This window comes from Anarrhichthys ocellatus, unplaced genomic scaffold (genome assembly GCF_004355925.1).
Source record: "Anarrhichthys ocellatus isolate YVR2014 unplaced genomic scaffold, GSC_Weel_1.0 scaffold67, whole genome shotgun sequence".
Taxonomy (NCBI): Eukaryota; Metazoa; Chordata; class Actinopteri; order Perciformes; family Anarhichadidae; genus Anarrhichthys; species Anarrhichthys ocellatus.
In genome coordinates, this window is record NW_022280097.1 from 180183 (window position 1) to 199052 (window position 18870).

The 18870-nt window shown below is 43.8% G+C and overlaps 3 protein-coding genes across 6 annotated transcripts in view; 1 reads left to right on the plus strand and 2 right to left on the minus strand.

Annotated features, from left to right (window-relative positions):
- uhmk1 (U2AF homology motif (UHM) kinase 1) overlaps positions 1–5689 on the minus strand; it is an 8446-nt gene extending 2757 nt beyond the window's left edge. The window contains exons 1-6 of the mRNA XM_031872946.1: positions 4923–5689; positions 4371–4500; positions 1634–1820; positions 1357–1548; positions 864–958; positions 654–730 (exon numbers count right to left, since the gene is read on the minus strand). Of these exons, the coding sequence (XP_031728806.1) occupies positions 654–730; positions 864–958; positions 1357–1548; positions 1634–1820; positions 4371–4500; positions 4923–5226 (985 nt within the window). The 5' untranslated portion in view covers positions 5227–5689. The remainder of the gene's footprint in view (positions 1–653; positions 731–863; positions 959–1356; positions 1549–1633; positions 1821–4370; positions 4501–4922) is intronic.
- A 1808-nt stretch (positions 5690–7497) lies between these two features.
- akr1a1b (aldo-keto reductase family 1, member A1b (aldehyde reductase)) lies at positions 7498–12513 on the plus strand. 3 transcript variants are annotated; one of them, XM_031872948.1, is made up of 9 exons: positions 7498–7654; positions 8925–9020; positions 9800–9919; positions 9998–10149; positions 10361–10556; positions 10658–10857; positions 11578–11650; positions 11883–11969; positions 12246–12513. In XM_031872948.1, exons 2-9 carry the CDS (start codon positions 8940–8942, stop codon positions 12309–12311), a joined length of 975 nt encoding a protein of 324 aa, XP_031728808.1. In that variant the 5' UTR covers positions 7498–7654; positions 8925–8939; the 3' UTR covers positions 12312–12513. The 3 variants fall into 3 exon arrangements, with proteins under 3 accessions (XP_031728808.1, XP_031728807.1, XP_031728809.1); XM_031872947.1 differs by lacking the exon at positions 7498–7654 and adding an exon at positions 7681–7804; XM_031872949.1 differs by lacking the exon at positions 7498–7654 and adding an exon at positions 7818–8366.
- Positions 11033–17693, minus strand: cunh19orf44 (chromosome unknown C19orf44 homolog). 2 transcript variants are annotated; one of them, XM_031872944.1, is made up of 11 exons: positions 17284–17693; positions 16996–17172; positions 16776–16903; positions 16114–16624; positions 15528–15834; positions 15271–15282; positions 14915–14979; positions 14228–14723; positions 13994–14083; positions 13613–13779; positions 11033–13270 (listed from the first exon to the last, which is right to left on the minus strand). In XM_031872944.1, the coding sequence occupies exons 1-11, from the start codon at positions 17392–17394 to the stop codon at positions 13181–13183; spliced, it is 2154 nt and encodes a 717-aa protein (XP_031728804.1). In that variant the 5' UTR covers positions 17395–17693; the 3' UTR covers positions 11033–13180. The 2 variants fall into 2 exon arrangements, with proteins under 2 accessions (XP_031728804.1, XP_031728805.1); XM_031872945.1 differs by lacking the exon at positions 15271–15282.
- Between the last annotated feature and the right edge of the window lie 1177 nt (positions 17694–18870).

Genomic DNA, 18870 nt, shown 5'->3' on the forward strand with positions numbered 1-18870 from the left:
CACACACACACACACACACACACACACACACACACACACACACACACGTAAATATCTTAGACGCTATATAAAAACGGACAACATGACACCTCCCTAAAAGTGAAGTCAAAACGTCTCCATCGCTCCCCTGTGGCTGGCTGTAGTATAGGTCATAAACCCCGCCCCCTCCATGATAGCTGATTGTTAATTTTTCTGATAAGGTAGGTTTTAATGAGTTATTTGATGCTATAGAAATGTGGGGTGACGTCATGATTGACAGTTGTGATTGACAGCTGTGATTTAAGTCATGATTGACAGCTGTGATTGACAGCATCACAAAGACAAATCACCAGTCTGTGTAATACAACGTGCTCCAGATTGATCATAAATATATTTATAGAGATATGATGGTTAATTGTCATGTCTTTCTAGCCAAACAGCTATCGTGGTGCTAACGTAGCAGCTAAGAGGCTCACGCTAAGAAGCGGTGGCCGTGCTCGGCTAGCGATTGGCTCAGGCGGGTGTGACCTCGATAATGCAGCTCAGACGCGCCCATCACTACGGCACAGACTCTGTCTCTCTGTCAAATGACCTCAAAACCTCACGATGGCAGCTCCCGTATCCAGAATATGTGTATGGTAAATGTGACACACGTCTGAAATATTGACACATACCAAAGGGAATACTGAAGAATGGGCTCAGCAGGGCAGTGTCAGCGGTGCATCTTTGCTTTGGGTCATTGAGAAGCATGCTGTAGACACAAAGTACCGAAGTGACAATAAACAATATTCCTCTGCTTAAGCCGGTCAATACACAGCACAGTAAGTAGCATCGCAGTCACGTCCAAGCGGTCTGAATTCAAAGCTATATGTGTGAGAACTTACGTTTTGATGAGGTCTCTGAGGTGATAGACAGGGATGGCAGGGCACACCACACTGTTGCTGGCAAAAATATGGTCTACAAGGCCGGCACTGTTATCCTGAAGAAGAGGAAAACATGTTTTTCTTCTGCTGTATTTGACTCGTCCTTACTGAACAGTTGATTCAAAACTTCTACAAACTACCTTCATTTGTTTACAGATATTTTTCCCTGTTACTTTATGTTTAAACATGCAACAACAGTTATTTTTGATTTTAGACATAGAATCAAAAACAGCAAAAAAATGAATCGTTTTTTAATGACAGACATCACAAGTCTGCCTAATGTTTTTAATTGATTATTCTTCCTTTAATCATCAAATCTACTATTAAGTGTTTCTAAAGAGAATTAGATATTGTTCAGTCAACTGTCTGTGCCGGAATGCAACATTTGGAGAGCGTCCGTCTGATTCCATTAAATCAATATCCTCGATCCACCACGAGCAGAGCTTTGTCATACCTTCCACTTCTGCGAGCGGATGGTCTCTTTGAGTTTGATTCCTGAGCACATCTCCAACAGGATGATGCCCAGGCTCCACATGTCCACGGCGGCCGTGCAGCCCGATTCCCCATCCACCCCGGCCTGGGCGAGGCTGTTTTGCAGCTCGGCCTCCGGAGCTCGATACCCGTCTGTCTGGATGTACTTGACGTCCTGCAGGAGGTGAGGCAGGGAGCGAGTCAGAAATGCAATACTCGACTACACTTCCACTGACCTTCAGATTCCCAGGCACGCCCACCTGGTTTCCCTCTTTGAAACTGAGGCCGAAGTCGATGAGCTTGAAGCACTCGTCGTCAGCGCTCCAGAGAATGTTGCGTGGCTTGAGGTCTGCGTGGACGTAGCCCTCCCTGTGGAGGAAGGCGAGAGCCTCCAGGATGTCTCTGGCACAGTGCTGGACAAGCCACATGGAGTGGCCCTGCTGGGGTCTGCCGGCAAACATCAATTTTTCATTCGTGAAGGCCACATGCAGCATAACGCATTCATTTGCAATTAAAGCGATCAGATATTTAGTTAAGTTTTCAAATGAGCAATCCGTTACAAGGTCACAGTGAAATGTAAATTGTGCCTGGGGGACGGGTGTCTGACAGCTGCAAAGAACTCCACTTCAAATGTAAAGAAACACCTGCATACGCCCAGCTTCACAACACTGGTGGGTGGCAAAGCTAATCAAGGAGGAGAACGACGCCGGTGCTACATCTCTGAAACAGGAGCGGCTTTCGGCTGTCACTCCGAGGGAAATTATCGAGCTTGTAGCTGGTTACGTGGTAGACAAGATGCTACCAATATCAACTATCGAGTCTCCATCTTTCCATAAGATCATTAATAAAATCCCTGCGAGGCTTAACATGGAGGAAACAGTGAACATTTGTTGGCTACCTCGATGTAACAAAGAGCTGCTAAAGGGATAATGCGTCGGTTATTCCTGCCTGCAGAGTTATAGATGCCGACAGTAGGCTGTGCGCCCTCTGGACAATGTAACCAACATGTGCAAGGAGTCGCAAAGGGGTTAACATTTTTGGTAACACAAAAGTACACCGAAGAGTTATTTTTCTACAACGTAACAAGTTACCTTTTAATGGCAGTAAAAGTAACATTATGGGGCAAACACCAAATGATTGGAAATTGTGAAATTATTCCCATCAAGTTGCAATTTTTTCTAATGTAATGTCACAAAATGTACTTATGATTTAATAATTAAAGATTACATGGGCCTCTAGCTACAGGATGATCAGTGGAAACACGAGTTCAAAATAGGGGAAACAAAGCAGTCATCTCCTGTATGGGAGGCAAAGGTTTTGGCCATTAAGCTTTATGTACAAATGCATAGTGGGGTTACTTACACTCAATTACAGGTTTATTAGCAACTCCTAGCTAAAACTAATGCAATAGCATTCAAATAAATCCTCTTGTCATGAAGCTTATATTGTTGAGTATTTGTTGAAAGGACTCGATGCAACTGTATGGTCATTTCGGAGGCTGAAGTCTGTGGTTGTAGAATTGTATTGTTATACTGACAGTTGTTCCTATTGTTTTGTCCACACCATTAATATCAATGAGGGCAGGCTAAATAACAGAGACTTCTCTCTGTATAATGCAGTACAGTTCAGCGCTACACACGGCAGCTTTCAACAAAAAACTGAACATCATAACCTTCATGAAGGGAGACGTTATTGTATGACGGCGGTATTATTCCTGCATACGTTTTAGCTATGTGTAGACCAGGGGTCGCCAACCTTTTTTAAACTGAGAGCTACTTCAAGGGTACCGAGTAGTACGAAGGGCTACTTATTTGATACAAACTTCCTGAATAACAAAGTTGCACAGATCACCTTTTCATAATAATAATATATGTGAAGAGACTGTTTGATCACGTGAGTTAATTATTCCTCACTAATTATTAATAATGATTTCCACAACAATGATGGTATAGCTACACATACATATTTAAAACATGCAACTTTTATTTCAGTTAATCTGTTTCAACATTTGAAAGTCAGAGGTATCACATCTCTGATATTTTTGTATCATCACATGATTAAAGCCGGTTACTTTTGCACATAGCGCCTGCTGGTGAATGATCCAGTGGTAATGTAGAAATTTTGGGAAGTCTGGGTCACCTTTGCATTGCGCAATGAAGCTGCATGCCGGCCCGTCATCGCGGGAGCACCGTCTGTTGTCACCGACACCAGCTTTTCCAACGGTACCTTTTTCTCCACGAAGAAACTAGTAAAAAGTCTCGTCTATAGCCTGGCGGGGGATCCAACCCTCCGAGGCGCGCGAGCGTCTTCGGGCGTCCGCGTTCAAACCTCTAGTATGGGCCTTTTCGGTCGGGTTGCGTTGCCTCGCCTCTACCCCCACCACCCCTGAGTTGTTGCCCCGCGGACTGTTCCGAGGATTTACAGACCTGACGACGGGGTGCGCTCGCGGCGCGCGTCTGGCGCCAACGGGAAGAGCCCGCGATTGGGAACCTGAAAACCTAGTGCGGTACGGCGGCCTCGTCCTGGCTGTCCGCCGTGCGCCTCCGGGTACCCAACTCTCTTATGACAAGAAATATTGTCATTTTTAAATCTACACTAATGCAAGTGTTTTTGATTAAAAAAAGAACAGCAACTACAATTTTAGACGGAGCTCCAAAGGTGACTAGTGCTATTTTTAGAACATGTCTCGCGGGCGACTCACGTGGTTTTTGTGGGCGACAGGGTGCCCGCGGGCACCGTGTTGGCTACCTCTGGTGTAGATGTATGTAATATAAAATAATTAGATGCAGGATATTACACAATGTGTCACTACTTCATTTCACCATCACTAGTGAGTACATTTTATGCTTTGAGAAGCACAAACAAATAATCTTCATTGTCCTGAGGAGGCAACAGAGAATGAAAGCCGGACAAATACAACAGAAAAGACTTGCAGGCCAAAACAGCGCTCATGTATTTTCTTTTTCTTTTTGGAAGCAGGGACTTAACGTCACTCACCTGGCACCCTGGGTACCACTGCTGCTTCTCACCAAGAGATCAGACACACTGACATCCAGGAGCTCCAGCAGCAGACAGCGGGTGGCGACACCCATACAGCTGTGGTTGGTGAACACCCCGTACAGTGTCACTGATGGGAAGAGAGACTCTGTCATTACAAACAGCTGGGCCTGTACTGTTGGAATTGTCTCACGTTTAAGACAACAAGGCAATAGTATTGACTATATGATAATGCCAGGAACAGTTTCATGTTTTTATATAGGTTTACAGAGCTGTCAGCCATGATTATTTTGCAGAACCCTGTGACAAACGTAAAAGCCTGAAATTTTACTGAAATCAGATCATGTTTCATGGGTTATCATATGCATAATTAAAAAACAGAGCATTACTATTTGTAAATATTCTTACAAAATATTCTACCACGTGTGTAGGCTACCACAGATGACAAGCAAGTTGCTATTAGTTGTACGAATAGTAAGAATTTACATTTAATTTCCATGTCAGCGTTTTCGTTTTGTTAATCAAATAGTTTTAGTAAAACCATGTTGTTACCGATGTTTTTATGCCCCTGGATGTCCTCCAGGACGGACCTCTCCTTGTGATACCCGTAATCTCCTCCCTGGGTGTCGGCCTGAAACTCCTTGACCGCGGCGGTGGCGGTGGCTCTGCCGGTGGAGCTGACCCGGTACACCGAGGCCGAGACTCCCTGGCCGAGCCGCGACTGGACGGTCCATATCTCACCGAAGATCTCGAACAGCACCGGCTTCATGCTCTGGTCGACGCCGCCCTGTGACGACGTGTTGCTGTCGGGACCCGGTGCCTTTGCACTTGGCTCGGAGGAGCCGCAGTGAGCCATCGGGAGACGGAAGACAGGAGGAGAGGAGCCAGCTAGTTGAGAGGTATGAGCAGCTGCAGGAGCATTGCGGGCGAACCGGGGCTCTGTCAGCGCCGCATAAAAACTACCAGCACGTGTCAACGACAGTTTACAGACAGACCACCTACAGCCAGAGCCTCGTTAAAACTAAGCACAGAGCAATACCTCTGCATATTATACTACTGTTTGCTTACTGAGGTTGTCAATAGTCAAGTCACGCTAGTCTTACACAAAGTTAGCTAACGTAGCTGCTCCAACTGGCTAAACTATCCGTTGACTTCCAGCACAAAAGCACAAACCACGCCCACGACACGCAGGACAATTTGTCCCCCGTAATACCGCATCCGTATCGACTATAATAACGTAAATACAAATGTTTTTCGGCAGTAAAGTTTTGACCAAGTTGCAACTCAGGTTGTTGTTATTAATCTTACTTCCGTTTCTGCTTTCCTCCCTGTAGGTTTGCGGTGCATCTTCTCCTGCAGTCTGCCCCCTGCCGGTGAGGAGGGGCACAATATTTGTTGTTTCCAACAAAACGTTAAAATGGTTGTTTTGTTTTGTTTGTGTATTTCTTTTTCCCTTTCAGGGTTCCTCTTATGAAATTGTCTTTCATTCAAATTCGACTGTGTTTTCAGATGTTCTGTTCCTTTGATTTGATCAAATGAAACACACAAACAGCTGGTTTTCTATCTATTGTATAGGCCTACTCATGTATATGGCTTACATTCATGTGGTTATTAATACACCTAATGTGTGTAATTATTTTTCAAACAGCTGAAATACTAGGTGATCTTGTTGAGACCAGACAAGTCATATTCGTCATATTGTACCACAAAACCAAAACAGCAAAGAAAACCAGTTCATTTTCAAGTATTGTTGATTTTTTCTTTTGATTTTGGTTGCTCTCATTGGTATGACATTAAATTGTTTCACATGGTATCAATCATTCTCTAATGCAGTGGTTCTCAAACTGTGGGGCGCGCCCCTCTAGTGGGGCGCGGTGGTATTACATGTGGGGCGCAGGGGGAAATGCAGATTTTTTTTTTTTAATTTTTTTTTTTACATTTTTTTTTTTAAGTAATTAATAAATACATGACGAAATGCCTGTACTTTCGTGTAAATGTTTACGTTACGCCGTTAACAGGTTACGCTTGCGCATGCGCGACAGCCATGATCCTTGGTGACTCACATGTGTGGCTTAGTGTTCCAAATGTAGAGACATTTGGCAGGCGGGAACAGAAAAGCAACCGCAAGCAATGCATCCGAGACGAACAGCAAGCAGCCAAGAAGAAAATATGATACGCCTATCTTGCTCTGGGTTTCACAGTGAACGTGGTAGGAGATGAGGAGAGACCAGTCTGTGTTTTATGTCTGAAAACTCTAGCTGCGGATAGTATGAAACTTGTTTTGTTTAGTTTTTCACAGGTTGCACTTTATTGTTATCTTGAAAATATGTTTAGTGCAAAACAGGTTAATTGCAATAAGCTATTTTTTTGCCAAATTGTAGTTCTTTTTTGCACAGATATAACTTTATTTGCTTTGTTCTAACAAAGTGATTGCACATTTTATTTGTTTTTGTCTGATGGAGCAATCTGGTTTACTTAAAAGTAATTGCAATTTTCTTTATTCTATTATTTGAAAAAGCACAGACGGAGGAGTCACAAAATGTTATTTCAATAAAAGTTCAACATGGACCATTTTGTTACAATTTTGTTGGGGCGGTGGGGCATGAACATTTTTCTTCCTCCAAAGTGGGGCGCGACAGAAAAAGTTTGAGAACCACTGCTCTAATGCAATGTATGAATGACTTAAAACAGATCTAACAAAGATCTATAACACAGTGCCCCTTAGTTAATAAACTTCACCATCTCCTAAACCTTACACCTAAACGAACCATCTCCAACATAAATAAATCCACTCAAACAAAAGTCAAACCTCATGCTTAACTTAACCAGAAACGCTTTAATAGTATTATACAACACACCACTTAAATGATCTTCAGCACATATTTCTCCAATTGCTGCCTGCTCACAACTTTGCTAGAATGTTCTTTCAAGCAGGGTTTTGCATCATGTGACTTATAGAGAATCTTTCAGCTCTTGTAGTCGAGGAACTAACAGTCAAAAGTCACTGCCATGTGATGTTATTATATTAGGCCAGCTACATCAATACAAGTCTCTCTAGATTCAGTTACAACCTCTCTCTGCCATCTGTCATCTCCTCATAAGGTCTGGGAAGTGTTTTCACCGGAAATAGAGGAACCAGCATCCCGGAAAGGGAAACGTCAACAAAATGAGGTGGTGTTTTTGAACATTTGGCAGAAAACGATACTCCTGCATATCTGTCCCGCTGAGGAGGACGAGAAGAAGAGGTCCTTGTTTGAAGCCGCACGTTTTACAACCTTGAAACAGTAAGTCGGAGACTTAAACTGCAGGCAGAGCCGCTGCGGACCAGCGCATGTTATGTAATGTCTCCACTGAGCTGAACCATGCAGGCGTTCAAGTGTCAGGTCCTAAAGCAGATGTTGCGTCGTTTATATTTTGACGCTGGCAACAAGCGGGTGAGTAAGTCGATGATAAAGGTCTGACCTTGAACGCAGAATTTAAAAAAGCGGACAGTAACGCAAAGTCCATTGCAGGAGTCTGCTTCAGGAGAAGCTAAAGCTAGCTAGCTGTCATTTGATCAAGAGCTGCAGCGGTGTCTGGATTTTTTTTTTTTTTTTTTACAGGCGTTTTTTGTTGTTTTCTGGCTCAATAATATTTCATAGTGACCAGTGAGCGAACCCACTGAGTGAGCACACAGTTATTCTGCTGTCTTTAATACATTATCTAATGTTACTCGTGTCATTCCCCACCCATTGCCTGCTAACGTTTGCTACATATTAATAGGAGCGTTAATGTTGACCAGGTTTTCACGTTTTGAGGTGTCACAGCTGCTGAGCTCGCGCGGTCAGTCGCTGAGGTGTGGCGGTTGCGCGTGACTTTCCAGGAAATCAGTTGACAGACCTCCTGGATTTTAGGAAGGATCTGGAACACGTCTGTCTGTCCTTCTTTCAGAATGCGGTGGCGCTACACGTCACTTTGGTTTTGATTCACATCAAGTAAACATCTTTAAGGCAAAACGTGGGTTTGTTTTAAGTCCAGCATGCATGCTGTTTTTAGCGGGATAGATATTGTGCATGAGTTAGAGTAGGTTAAGTGCCATACAAAGTCATTTGCTTAGCTTAAAATGTGGAATCTCTGTTCTGCAAATAGGGTGTTTTACATAAAGCAGAGAAATGCATTAGAACATAACGCATTAGATGAAAATATAATCTGTTGAAGCTGAATAGAATCAAAGAGCCAAAAATAACAATCCAATGTTTGAATGCGTTTACAGTGTAGTAATACGTTTCCCCAAATTTAATAAAGTACAGCAGAGACATGAATCAGAAGATGAAGGAAATTCAGTTTTAACTTTAGAGGAAAGCATGTATGCACAGAATGCGTATCGTTTGAGACTTCCTACTGAACTCAGATTTTAAAATAAAATGTTACAGTATAATAAAATATGGAAAATAAATATCTCCAGTGTCGCAGTCTAAATAGCTTCATGAGGCAAATACCGGGGTGTATTTTTATACGGAACTCTTGTAACTGTAACCCTCACTGACTGAATCGTGCTCTCCTCGTCCCTTTAAGGTGCTTCTGAGAGGCATGAATGACTTTGCAGTTCTCAACACGGGGCGGAAGATGCCCCTCCTCGGGCTGGGGACGTGGAAGAGTGACCCGGGACAGGTAGAGGCTGCACTTGTGTCCTCTTTCCAAAAAAAAAAAATGTGTTTGAAAAGCAGGCTTCTTAATATTATTTATTCTGACAGATGTACGTCATAGCATAGCTGTACATTGAGTTCCACTTCCCCTCATTCCTCTATCCAAATGCAGACGTAGATCTCTACGTTCATGCATGAGAGCTGCACTAATCAATCTCTTCCAATGAATCAAATGACTGTGTGAAGTGACGTGTTGCTCATAGTGCTGAATCCGGGGAGAGTTAGCATTAGCTCCTGTCGGCTCTACAGAGCATTTCAGAGCTTCTTTTAACTTACTTTGATTTTCGAGGCCTGCAACTCACTGTTTTAGCTCAGTGCTCTTATTGACATTTGTTCCAGCAGGCGACAGTTTTCTGTGGATAAAAACCCCCAGTGCACACTGCCTGCTCAGCACTAAACAGCAGACCGCCAAAGTTAGCGACTAGCACGTGAACATAGCAGCTATAGAGCCACATCTTTTCCTCAGGAGTTGGTGGAGACAAAACCGAGCTAAAAGGACAGTAAATATATTGTTCAGATGTGTGGACACATTACTCTTAATGAATGATAATTTGCTCTGTAACTGCTGGATGTGTAAATAGGCAACTTTTGACATATCAACTTTATAATATGGTAATAATAAGTGAATGTTACCATGACTTAATTTAATGCTGCTGTAAATACATAGCTTTGACAGAGACCTATATGCATCTATGTAACACCTTTTTGCCAAACAACAGTTGTCCTGTTTTGCCACTGTCACAGGTGAAACAAGCAGTTATCTGGGCACTGGAGGCTGGGTATCGCCATATTGACTGTGCAGTCATCTATGGCAATGAGGTTGAGATCGGCGAAGCCCTGCAGGAGACCTTCGGCCCCGGCAAGGTATAGAACTAGCTCCACCAGGTTGCATTAGAAGCTCGAGGTGTCAAACTTTACCTGACGGTGTTGTCTGTAAACCAGGCCCTGAGAAGAGAGGACGTGTTCGTCACGTCCAAGCTGTGGAACACCAGGCATCACCCCGAGGACGTGGAGCCGGCCCTCCTGAAGACCCTGAAGGACCTGAAGCTGGAGTACCTAGACCTCTACCTCATCCACTGGCCCTACGCCTTTCAGTGAGCTCCGCCTCCACCAAGGACTGATAATGAGAGGATTAACTTGTTATCCTGAGAAAACTGCCCTTTTGTTTTCTTTGCATAACAAGCTAATTAACTTACTGTATCTTTATCCCAAGATAGCAGATCTGGAAAAAAAATGGACATGAATGGAAAGCAAAACTAGAGTTTGTACTGGTCTGGAATGCGTCTCTCACTTTGTATCTCCCAGACAAGGAGACGCTCCCTTCCCCAAAAAGGAGGACGGCACCTTGCTGTATGACGACATAGACTACAAGCTGACCTGGGCTTCCATGGAGAAGCTGGTGGAGAAGGGCCTCGTCAGATCCATCGGCCTGTCCAACTTCAACAGCAGGCAGATAGATGACGTCCTGTCAGTCGCCAGCATCAAACCCACTGTCCTGCAGGTACAGGGTGTTTGTGACGATGAGAGAGTTCATTTTAATTCAACAGGTTAAGTGTGAGCCACTAACTGAGCCACTGGTGTCTGTGGGTTTTGGGTGGGCAGGTAGAGAGCCACCCGTACCTGGCCCAGGTGGAGCTGCTGGCCCACTGCCGGGACCGGGGCCTGGTAATGACGGCCTACAGCCCTCTGGGCTCTGCTGACCGGTCCTGGAAGCATCCAGATGAACCGGTTCTGCTTCAGGAGCCTGTGATGGCCACCCTCGCAGAGAAATATAAAAAGTCCCCTGCTCAGATTCTCCTGAGGTGATTTTACTCCTCACTTAACTGTTTACCCCAGTGTGTAATGATCGACTTTCTTTCTTTTACGCAAACAACACACAGGTTATCTTATTGCATAGATACCTTCACATTTAGGAAAGTCGTAAGTTTTAAAATTTCAGATCTTAAAACAATAAAAAAACAAACTTAAATCCGGTTGTTAAAGGTTTTCACATGTTGATCACATATGCATCCATCTGCTTTATTAAACAGCACTTTGTTGTGCACATTGGCAGTTTCACATCAACATCAGCCAAATACTGAAGTTTCTAAAGGTTTGTTTCTGTATTTAGCATTTTTAAATTGATTCCACGTAGTATTTAAGCTGTACAGTCGTTATTGAAGGCAACCACAGAATAAGTGCAAAAGGAGAAAAATGGCTGTGTCGTGAGAGTTTAATATGTAAAAGTATTTCTTGTATCAAAAGCAGTGAGCAGTTTAAATACACATTAAATCGGTGCTGTGGTTCAGAAATACAGTCAATGGCTAAAGTCGCAGTAATACACCTTTTGGCCACTTGAGGCTCATGCACCGGGCTGTAAACCCAACAGTGACGTACGGTATTATCAGGATGCAGCATGAAGCTGATGTGGCAAACATGTTCGCATTCCTACTACCAGAAATCCTGTGTGCTTTACCACTAGTTCTTTTCCAAATCATTGCTGTAGTGTTGTACATTTCAACACCAGTTTGTTGTGTTTGCAGGTGGCAGACACAACGAGGCGTGGTGACGATCCCCAAGAGTGTGACAGAGTCCCGGATCAAAGAAAACCTTCAGGTGGAGTCAAATCTCAGTCCGGCAATTCATCTCCGAACAATGAGGCAATTAAAAAACAGCCTTCTTAATGAGATTTTCTGAACTATAGAATATCTCATTAAGGCTCCATTCTTGCCTGCAAGTAATTGAAAGCAAATTATGCTGAAAAAGCTGTGCAGATTGTGAATCATGTTTTGGTGGAACAATAGCCAGCGTGTTGTGATGTGTCGACCTCTTTGTGTTTGTCGTCAAGGTGTTTGACTTTACCCTCGAAGCCGAGGAAATGAAGAGCATTACAGCCCTGAACAAAGGCTGGCGCTACATTCTACCAATGATCCAAGTAAGTGGGCTTCATGTATGCTCTGTTTAATGAGTAGAACACGATGTATTTAAGTTACCTGCTTAATGGTTGCTATTGATATTGTTTGCAGTCAACTTGAAAACGTTATATTGATCAAGCTCAGTTGTGATATAATATATAATGAATGGGTGCCTGTGATCACAATAGTGCAAGTGTTACTCCTCAATGCCCTGATGGGTTGAAGGATAATGTAACAGAGAAAGTGTTATGTGGAGGTAAAGAGAGAAGCATCAACGTTTGGTTTGGGTGCTGCAGGTGGAAGGAAAACGAGTCCCCAGGGATGCAGGACATCCTCACTACCCATTCAATGACCTCTTCTGACGACTCCCACTGCAAGCTGAATTTGTGCCTTCACCCCCCCATCACCAATAAATGTTCCTGGAGTTTGTCTTTAGATCGTGTCAAATCCTGCTCTTATCATTAGAATTTGAAGTTACTGTTGCCGATGAAGACTGGAAAATCTGGTATGCCTGTATACATACTATGTCCATGTTATTTTTTAAATAAACATTTTGTTACTTCACCTGCAGGTGTCTTTATTTGAACAGTTGCTTATTTATGAATGAACTCGTGTGGCGTCCTATGGTGAGGACCTTTACTCTTGAGTTAAATACAGTAAGTTGTAATGCAGACGGTGACTTTACTTTGTCTCAATCTAAAAGTACATTTTACAATATACAAGAAAAATATAATTTGAGGTATTCTATGCCAGATATACATCTTGAGTCACTCTAGTAACTGTAAAGTTTTAAGTGTACGCTATATTTAGAATACTTTATCTTGCCTTCAGAGAGCTGAAGCCGTTATATCCATATATGCTCTTTTCAAAGCCAGAGGACTCCACTGACCAGAACTTAACCCTGCAGAACACGATAGTTGTTGGTCTACCGCTGACTCGATCGGTTAGTTTATTTTTTGACTTTAATGAATTCAAACTAATCCTTAAAACCTCCAAAGATCGCCTGGTGGCTTTGAAGAGAGCCTAGATAACGTCTTAAGTTCCCCGTCGGAAAAGGTAAAGCAGGTGAAATTGTTAAAATCATTCAAATCTTTATGGAATGTTCTATGATTTATAACCACCAAATGTCACAATTCTTCCATGTTAGAAAAAATATGATTTAATTATGATTTAAAAAAGGGCATGGCATAATGTCTGCTGTTCAGTAATCCGGGACTTTCAGTACCAGCGGTCAGATATGATGGTAGTCTCTCATCTCCTGCAGCACCTCTTCTAACGCTTCCTCCATTTTCAGTTTGGGAGGTCTGTGCTCACGAATGTACTGTGGGAAGAAGGACACAATGCTTTTAAGCAGTTTGGAATATACAATGTAATGTAAACGGATTTAAAGGATGACTGTTCGATTCCTCTGTCTCATGGTACTGAATGATCTTCCTCTATTCTGAATGGCAACTCCATCACAGTCAGCAAATGCAGGAAAACTATGCTGAAAACACGTCTGCTCTTTCACAATTTGGACATTCGACCATCGAGGACGTGAAACAGTGATGTAACGGGCAGTTCTTTTGTTGAGACAAACCTTTACAAACTTCTACCGATCAGGATTAATCACAACTAACTACACTCCACTATGTAGTGTTTGTGTCGTGTGATGCTTTATTACCTCCTTGGTGTCCTCCAGCGTGGTGTATCTGTAGCTGGGTGGTCCCAGGCTCTGCACCAGGCTGGAGTGAAGGCGTCGCCTGCTTTCAATGAAGCGCCGTGTCATGGCAAGCTGCTGTTTCAGCATTTCATTGAGTGCAAATGCTGCTGGGTTGGAGATGCTGAGAGCTGAGAGAGAGACACACACAATCAGTACCATGGCTTTAGCAGCGTAATACTCTCCATTATAGTTACCATCTGGGTGCAGGTTTTAAACTAGTTCATCTCTTTCTACCGACATAATACAGTTGAGCCTCAGCAGAGGTTGGGCCCTCTCAGAATGCTCTCCGGTGCTCTCTGTATATTTATGTTGTATTTTCTTCTGTTTGATTGTGTCTCTTACCTTCCACCATCTCTGCACTGAGAGTATAAGCAACCGCCGGGGTGGGATCCATGTAAGTCATGGCCACTGCAGGACCCAAAGCAGCCACACCTACAGAGGGAGGAGAGCCAGAGATAACATGTGTCACACCGATCCTGAGGACTTGTGCTACTGTGAAGAAATGTTACAGTGGTAGTGCTGATTACAGGCCCGACCACATCTTAAATGTACAAATGCCTTGTGTGGCAGACTAACCGGCGGGCCACGTGTAAGCCAGAAGATCAGGCTGAGTCTGTACTGCCGTTTCTTTTAAAACCTTTCTAGCTGAAGCACGTCTCCTTGACTGGCGAGGTAATGTCCGGCTGCCACGTGATGAAGAGGATCGGCAGGATCTGGAGTCGCTGCTTTTGCTGAGTCTTTGACTGTGATCTGAGGTCCAGGAGCGACTTGTGTCCGAGGGAGTGCTCGAGTAATCGTCTCCTGTCCTCCCACGGGACACGTCTGAATGCGAACCCTCCTCTCTGACCTCCGATACCACCGCCTCCTCTTCATCTCCATCTGCTTGCAAGTGCTCTGAAACATGGCTGACACTGTGATCAGGCTCTGTCCGGCTCTCGCTCTCAAAGTCACTTTGATAGTCCAACGCGTCCTCCTCCTGCTGCTCGTCTTTCTTCTCCTTCTTGTTCAGTTGGGGCCGCTCTTGATGTCTGTTGGGGGATTCAGGAGGATGGAGGCTGTGTTTGACTTCTCTCTGTTTAGGCCGCAGGAAGAGAGCAAACATAGAAATAATGGCCAAAATTACCCCCAAAAATTCCTTGAAGCTCTTTTAGTTTTAATGTAATTCATGAATGCAATGCAATATATAGACGTTCAGATAGCGTGACATAATACACACAACTCATCTGTATTTTATCTAATTACCTTCCGTCGTTAGTTACCCACCTCCTCTCCTGACGTTCTCTCAGGAAATCCAAGGTCGTCTAATGTCATCACATTAATCTTGAAGTCTGCAATAACACACGATCATACCAGAATTCAATAAGTTATAGTGTCATCAACACGTGATTTAGTCTGCTACCACTAACAATGAATCATTATTCTAGGCTGCTGTATCAAAATCTCATGACATGTTTATACTGTATGTTCAAAGTGGTGCATGTCAGAGTGCGTTATAATATCTGCATAACCCCCACCCCCCCCCATGACAGCTCGTCATAAACTTGTGATGCCCTACACAGCGTCTCATATCAGTCCTGTTGTCTGGTGATTCTGACTCTACAGAGGGATGATTTATGTACCTTGTTGTCCATCTAGGATGCATGAAATAAAGAGCGAGGAATAAAACATGATTATTGAACAAAAAAAACATGTTTCCTCTCTTGCAAAATGCATTTTTGACATAAATAAATCCTTAAACAATACAGGTACAGTATAACTGGTACATACAGAGGAAAGCACTGTTGTTTGTAAGTCCTTCTGACCGTTGATCTTAATAACTACAACACTAACTGCCACCTTTCCAGATGTATTTGATGCCCCGATGAACTTCTCTCACCTTCAGAGGTAACTGCACTCATCTCACTGAGGGGATCTTCAGAGAAGAGCTCCTCCAGAGAAAGCACCTCCCCGCGGCCTGACATGGAGGAGAGGGAACGCTGTGGTAGACTCCCTGCCCCGTGAGGGGAGTCACAGGGAGGAGAGGGGGATGGGGAGAGCACAGAGGGGCTGAAGTGGGCCTGAGCCTGACCGGTGAATCGAAAAGGAGACCTATGGCGAGGAGGAGAGGCTGGGGAGCGGGGGGGTGCTCTGTTTGAGGATGATGAGGGAGGGACAGCAGCGGGAGGAGGTGAGGAGTGGGCCATCTGTAAGGGAGAAAAGTATAGTATTGTTTTGAACTGAAAAAAACAGTTTATGTCAACCACGGTGCTTCTGTTTCTGTGTAAACAAATTACAACGGCAATTTTATATTCCTTTGTGATAAAAGGGGAAGTTTTACTAAATCAAAAATAGTTTGAAATGATGAAAAACTATTTTTAGAGTTTGTACAGAACTATGTCCATGTGTAGTGATGGTGTTAGCCTAAGGCATACTGAAAATAACAACATGTGGTGACAAAAAAAGCCTTCAAAGTTGAAAGGTACCTTGTCTGCTGTTCTTATAGAAGAGTGTCTCCCTGGTATCAAGAAGCTGTTGTCTACCGAATCCAACGAGTCTCCAAGAAGTTTCCTCATGTCCTCTTCATCACTTTCCAGACTGACACCACTCACTCCTCTCACTGACATTGTCTCCAAACCCGCCAAAGGTACTACGGCATCAGCAGCTCTGGACCTGACACCAATATCGGCGCCCTTTGGCGACCTAGCAGCAGCCGTAGTAATATTGTTACCAGCTACAGCCGTCTTGTTCTTGAGGAAACGTATCTGGTTACTGCTGGACTGTGCTGAGAGTTGCACAGGGGCCTCCAGGGACCGGGCGGCTGGTTCTGGAGAGACTTCCACGTCTGAATTTAGATTCTCTGCAGGTTTTGGCCCCTGTCTGACCTGTTCCTGAACCTGAACCGCAACCGGTTTGCGGCTGCGGATGCGGCTCTCTATCTGAGCCAGCCTACTCAAAGCAGCAGTCTGGGAGCCCCGCTGGGAAGATGACACATTTCTGACCAGAGAGGGATGAAGGTGGAGAATAACACAAGAACTGAGTTATAGCCGTAGAGGTGATTATTATAACTGGAAATGTTTTGAGTAGAATCAGTTCCAGAATCCACTGATTAATATAACATTTATTTATCTTACACACATAACCATACCTGTGTTCAGGCACCTGCTGCATGTGGCTCTTGCTGACAGGTGACTGGCTGCTGATGGTTGCAGGTAGTGGAGCCTTCTTCAAGAACCTGCTCCCTCCTCCACCCGGAGAGCCCTGAGGTCTGAGATACTGGCGGAAGAAAACAAAAAGCGGAGGCTTCTTGTCAAATAGGATTTAAAAACATCCCACTGTCGAGGTTTCTAAAGTCTAATTGCATTTACCGTGGTCGACAGCCCCTCTCTTGCCTGGGTCTTCCCACTAGCAGCAGCAGAGCCCAGCATGGTGTCACCTGCATGCTCAGGAGCTGAGCTGACCGAGGGCAGGTCACTCAGATCTGACAATAAAGGGTGTGTACTCGAAGAAGCGGATTTGTTTTTTAAAGATCCACCCACAGCACCCTAAAGAGAAAGGAAGGCAAGACACAGAGTGTTCAAACATCACACAAAGTGAGAGACAGCGAGAGAGTGACGCCACAATTCGTGGAAACATGTTTGAAGCTTGAGACTCACTGTGTTTCCTGTGGACCCCTGAACAGACTCCACGTCTCCCCTGTTCCTCTTGGCGGACAGCTGCGCTTGAGCTCGGTCCAGAGCGGAGCTTCGACCGCCTCGTTTCCACATCGTTATGCTGACGCTCTTATGTTAGCTACATGTTTACACCTTATTTTAGCAGCGGCTCACCCCGTTTGGGACTGTTCCATCCTGCACTGGGGGACAGTAGAGTTAGCTAGCGGTTAGCTAAGCTATGGTATCTAACATACGATGCACTTCGAAGCCCTTCATACAATTATATATAAGTTGCAATTTCACATTAATACGGTTAACGTAGCGCTTCATAAAACGGCTCATAGTGTTGCCAACTTCTTAGCCGTTACATACTGCCTACTTTAGGCATGGCGACCGCTCAAGCGTCCCTTGTATCCATGGGACGGCAGTTATTTTCTTCTTCTTCATCATCATAAATGGCAGCTCAATTCCTCATCCGGGTATTAGCGCCGCCAACTGTTCATTACGTGACATGGTTTATACAACGTAGTGTAAAAAACTACACTATCAGTGAACAACTGCCTCAAATTTGAAGAAGATTGGACAAAGTATGACCATTCTACAGTGTTTCTTCCATGAAGAGATCCAGGCGGAGCTCTAAAAGGATATTTGGAGACCCAAATGGACACATGGTAACCAAATGATATTCTTTATATTTTGATATTATATTATTTTCCTTTTAGCCTTTGCAAATACTATGTATATATGGTCAAAGACGTGGTGTTTGAGTAGCGGACTTGCTGTGCGTAATGGCTGCGACAGAGCGCACGATTGAGTATACGGGTAGCTCATTTATGCAAAGGTTATACAGTGGTTTCCGGCTTACGTAAGAAGCAGTCAAGGTTTGCACTATAAGTACTAGCGTTTTCTGAAGGCACTAGTTCCATGATAAGATCCGCTAGCACATAGACGGGTCTGTAATGTGTCTTTTTCCGTCGCAATGCTGCAAGATCCAACTTGCAGCGGTTATGGTGACTTTAGAAAGTGTGTGTTTGGGCTCAGTTTGTGACAAAATCCATAAGAAATGAAAGAAAATAGATGTTTTCTTTGCAAAGATGAGGATTTGGGGCATGCTTGGGATACTAAACACGGCCATGTTTTGTGACGTATTTTGCGGAAGCAAGCCGTACGAACGGAAGGGGAGGGGATCGAGGACGCCGGCGTCCTCGCGGGGTGGAGGTTTTAACAACTCAATGTTTACCATGTTCACTGATCACATGTTCAATCCATCCAATTGTTGTGATATTTCAGTCTGGACCAAAGTGGAAGACAGATTGCGAATTACATATTGTGGGTATTTAATTAACTGGGTGATGACAATCATTACTGTATTTCAATTTGACTACTTTATACAACAACAGCATAAATAAACAGACAAAAGATTCACATTTTTTCCATTAAAACACAATTTAGACATTAATAATGGAAAATGGTACTTTTAGTAAATATTAATAGCCGAATATATAAAATAGTGTGTGAAAAACCATGTAGATTTTGAATGGCAGTGAGGCAGCGTGTCTATAAGTCACATTTTGTTTTTCCTGCCTTTTT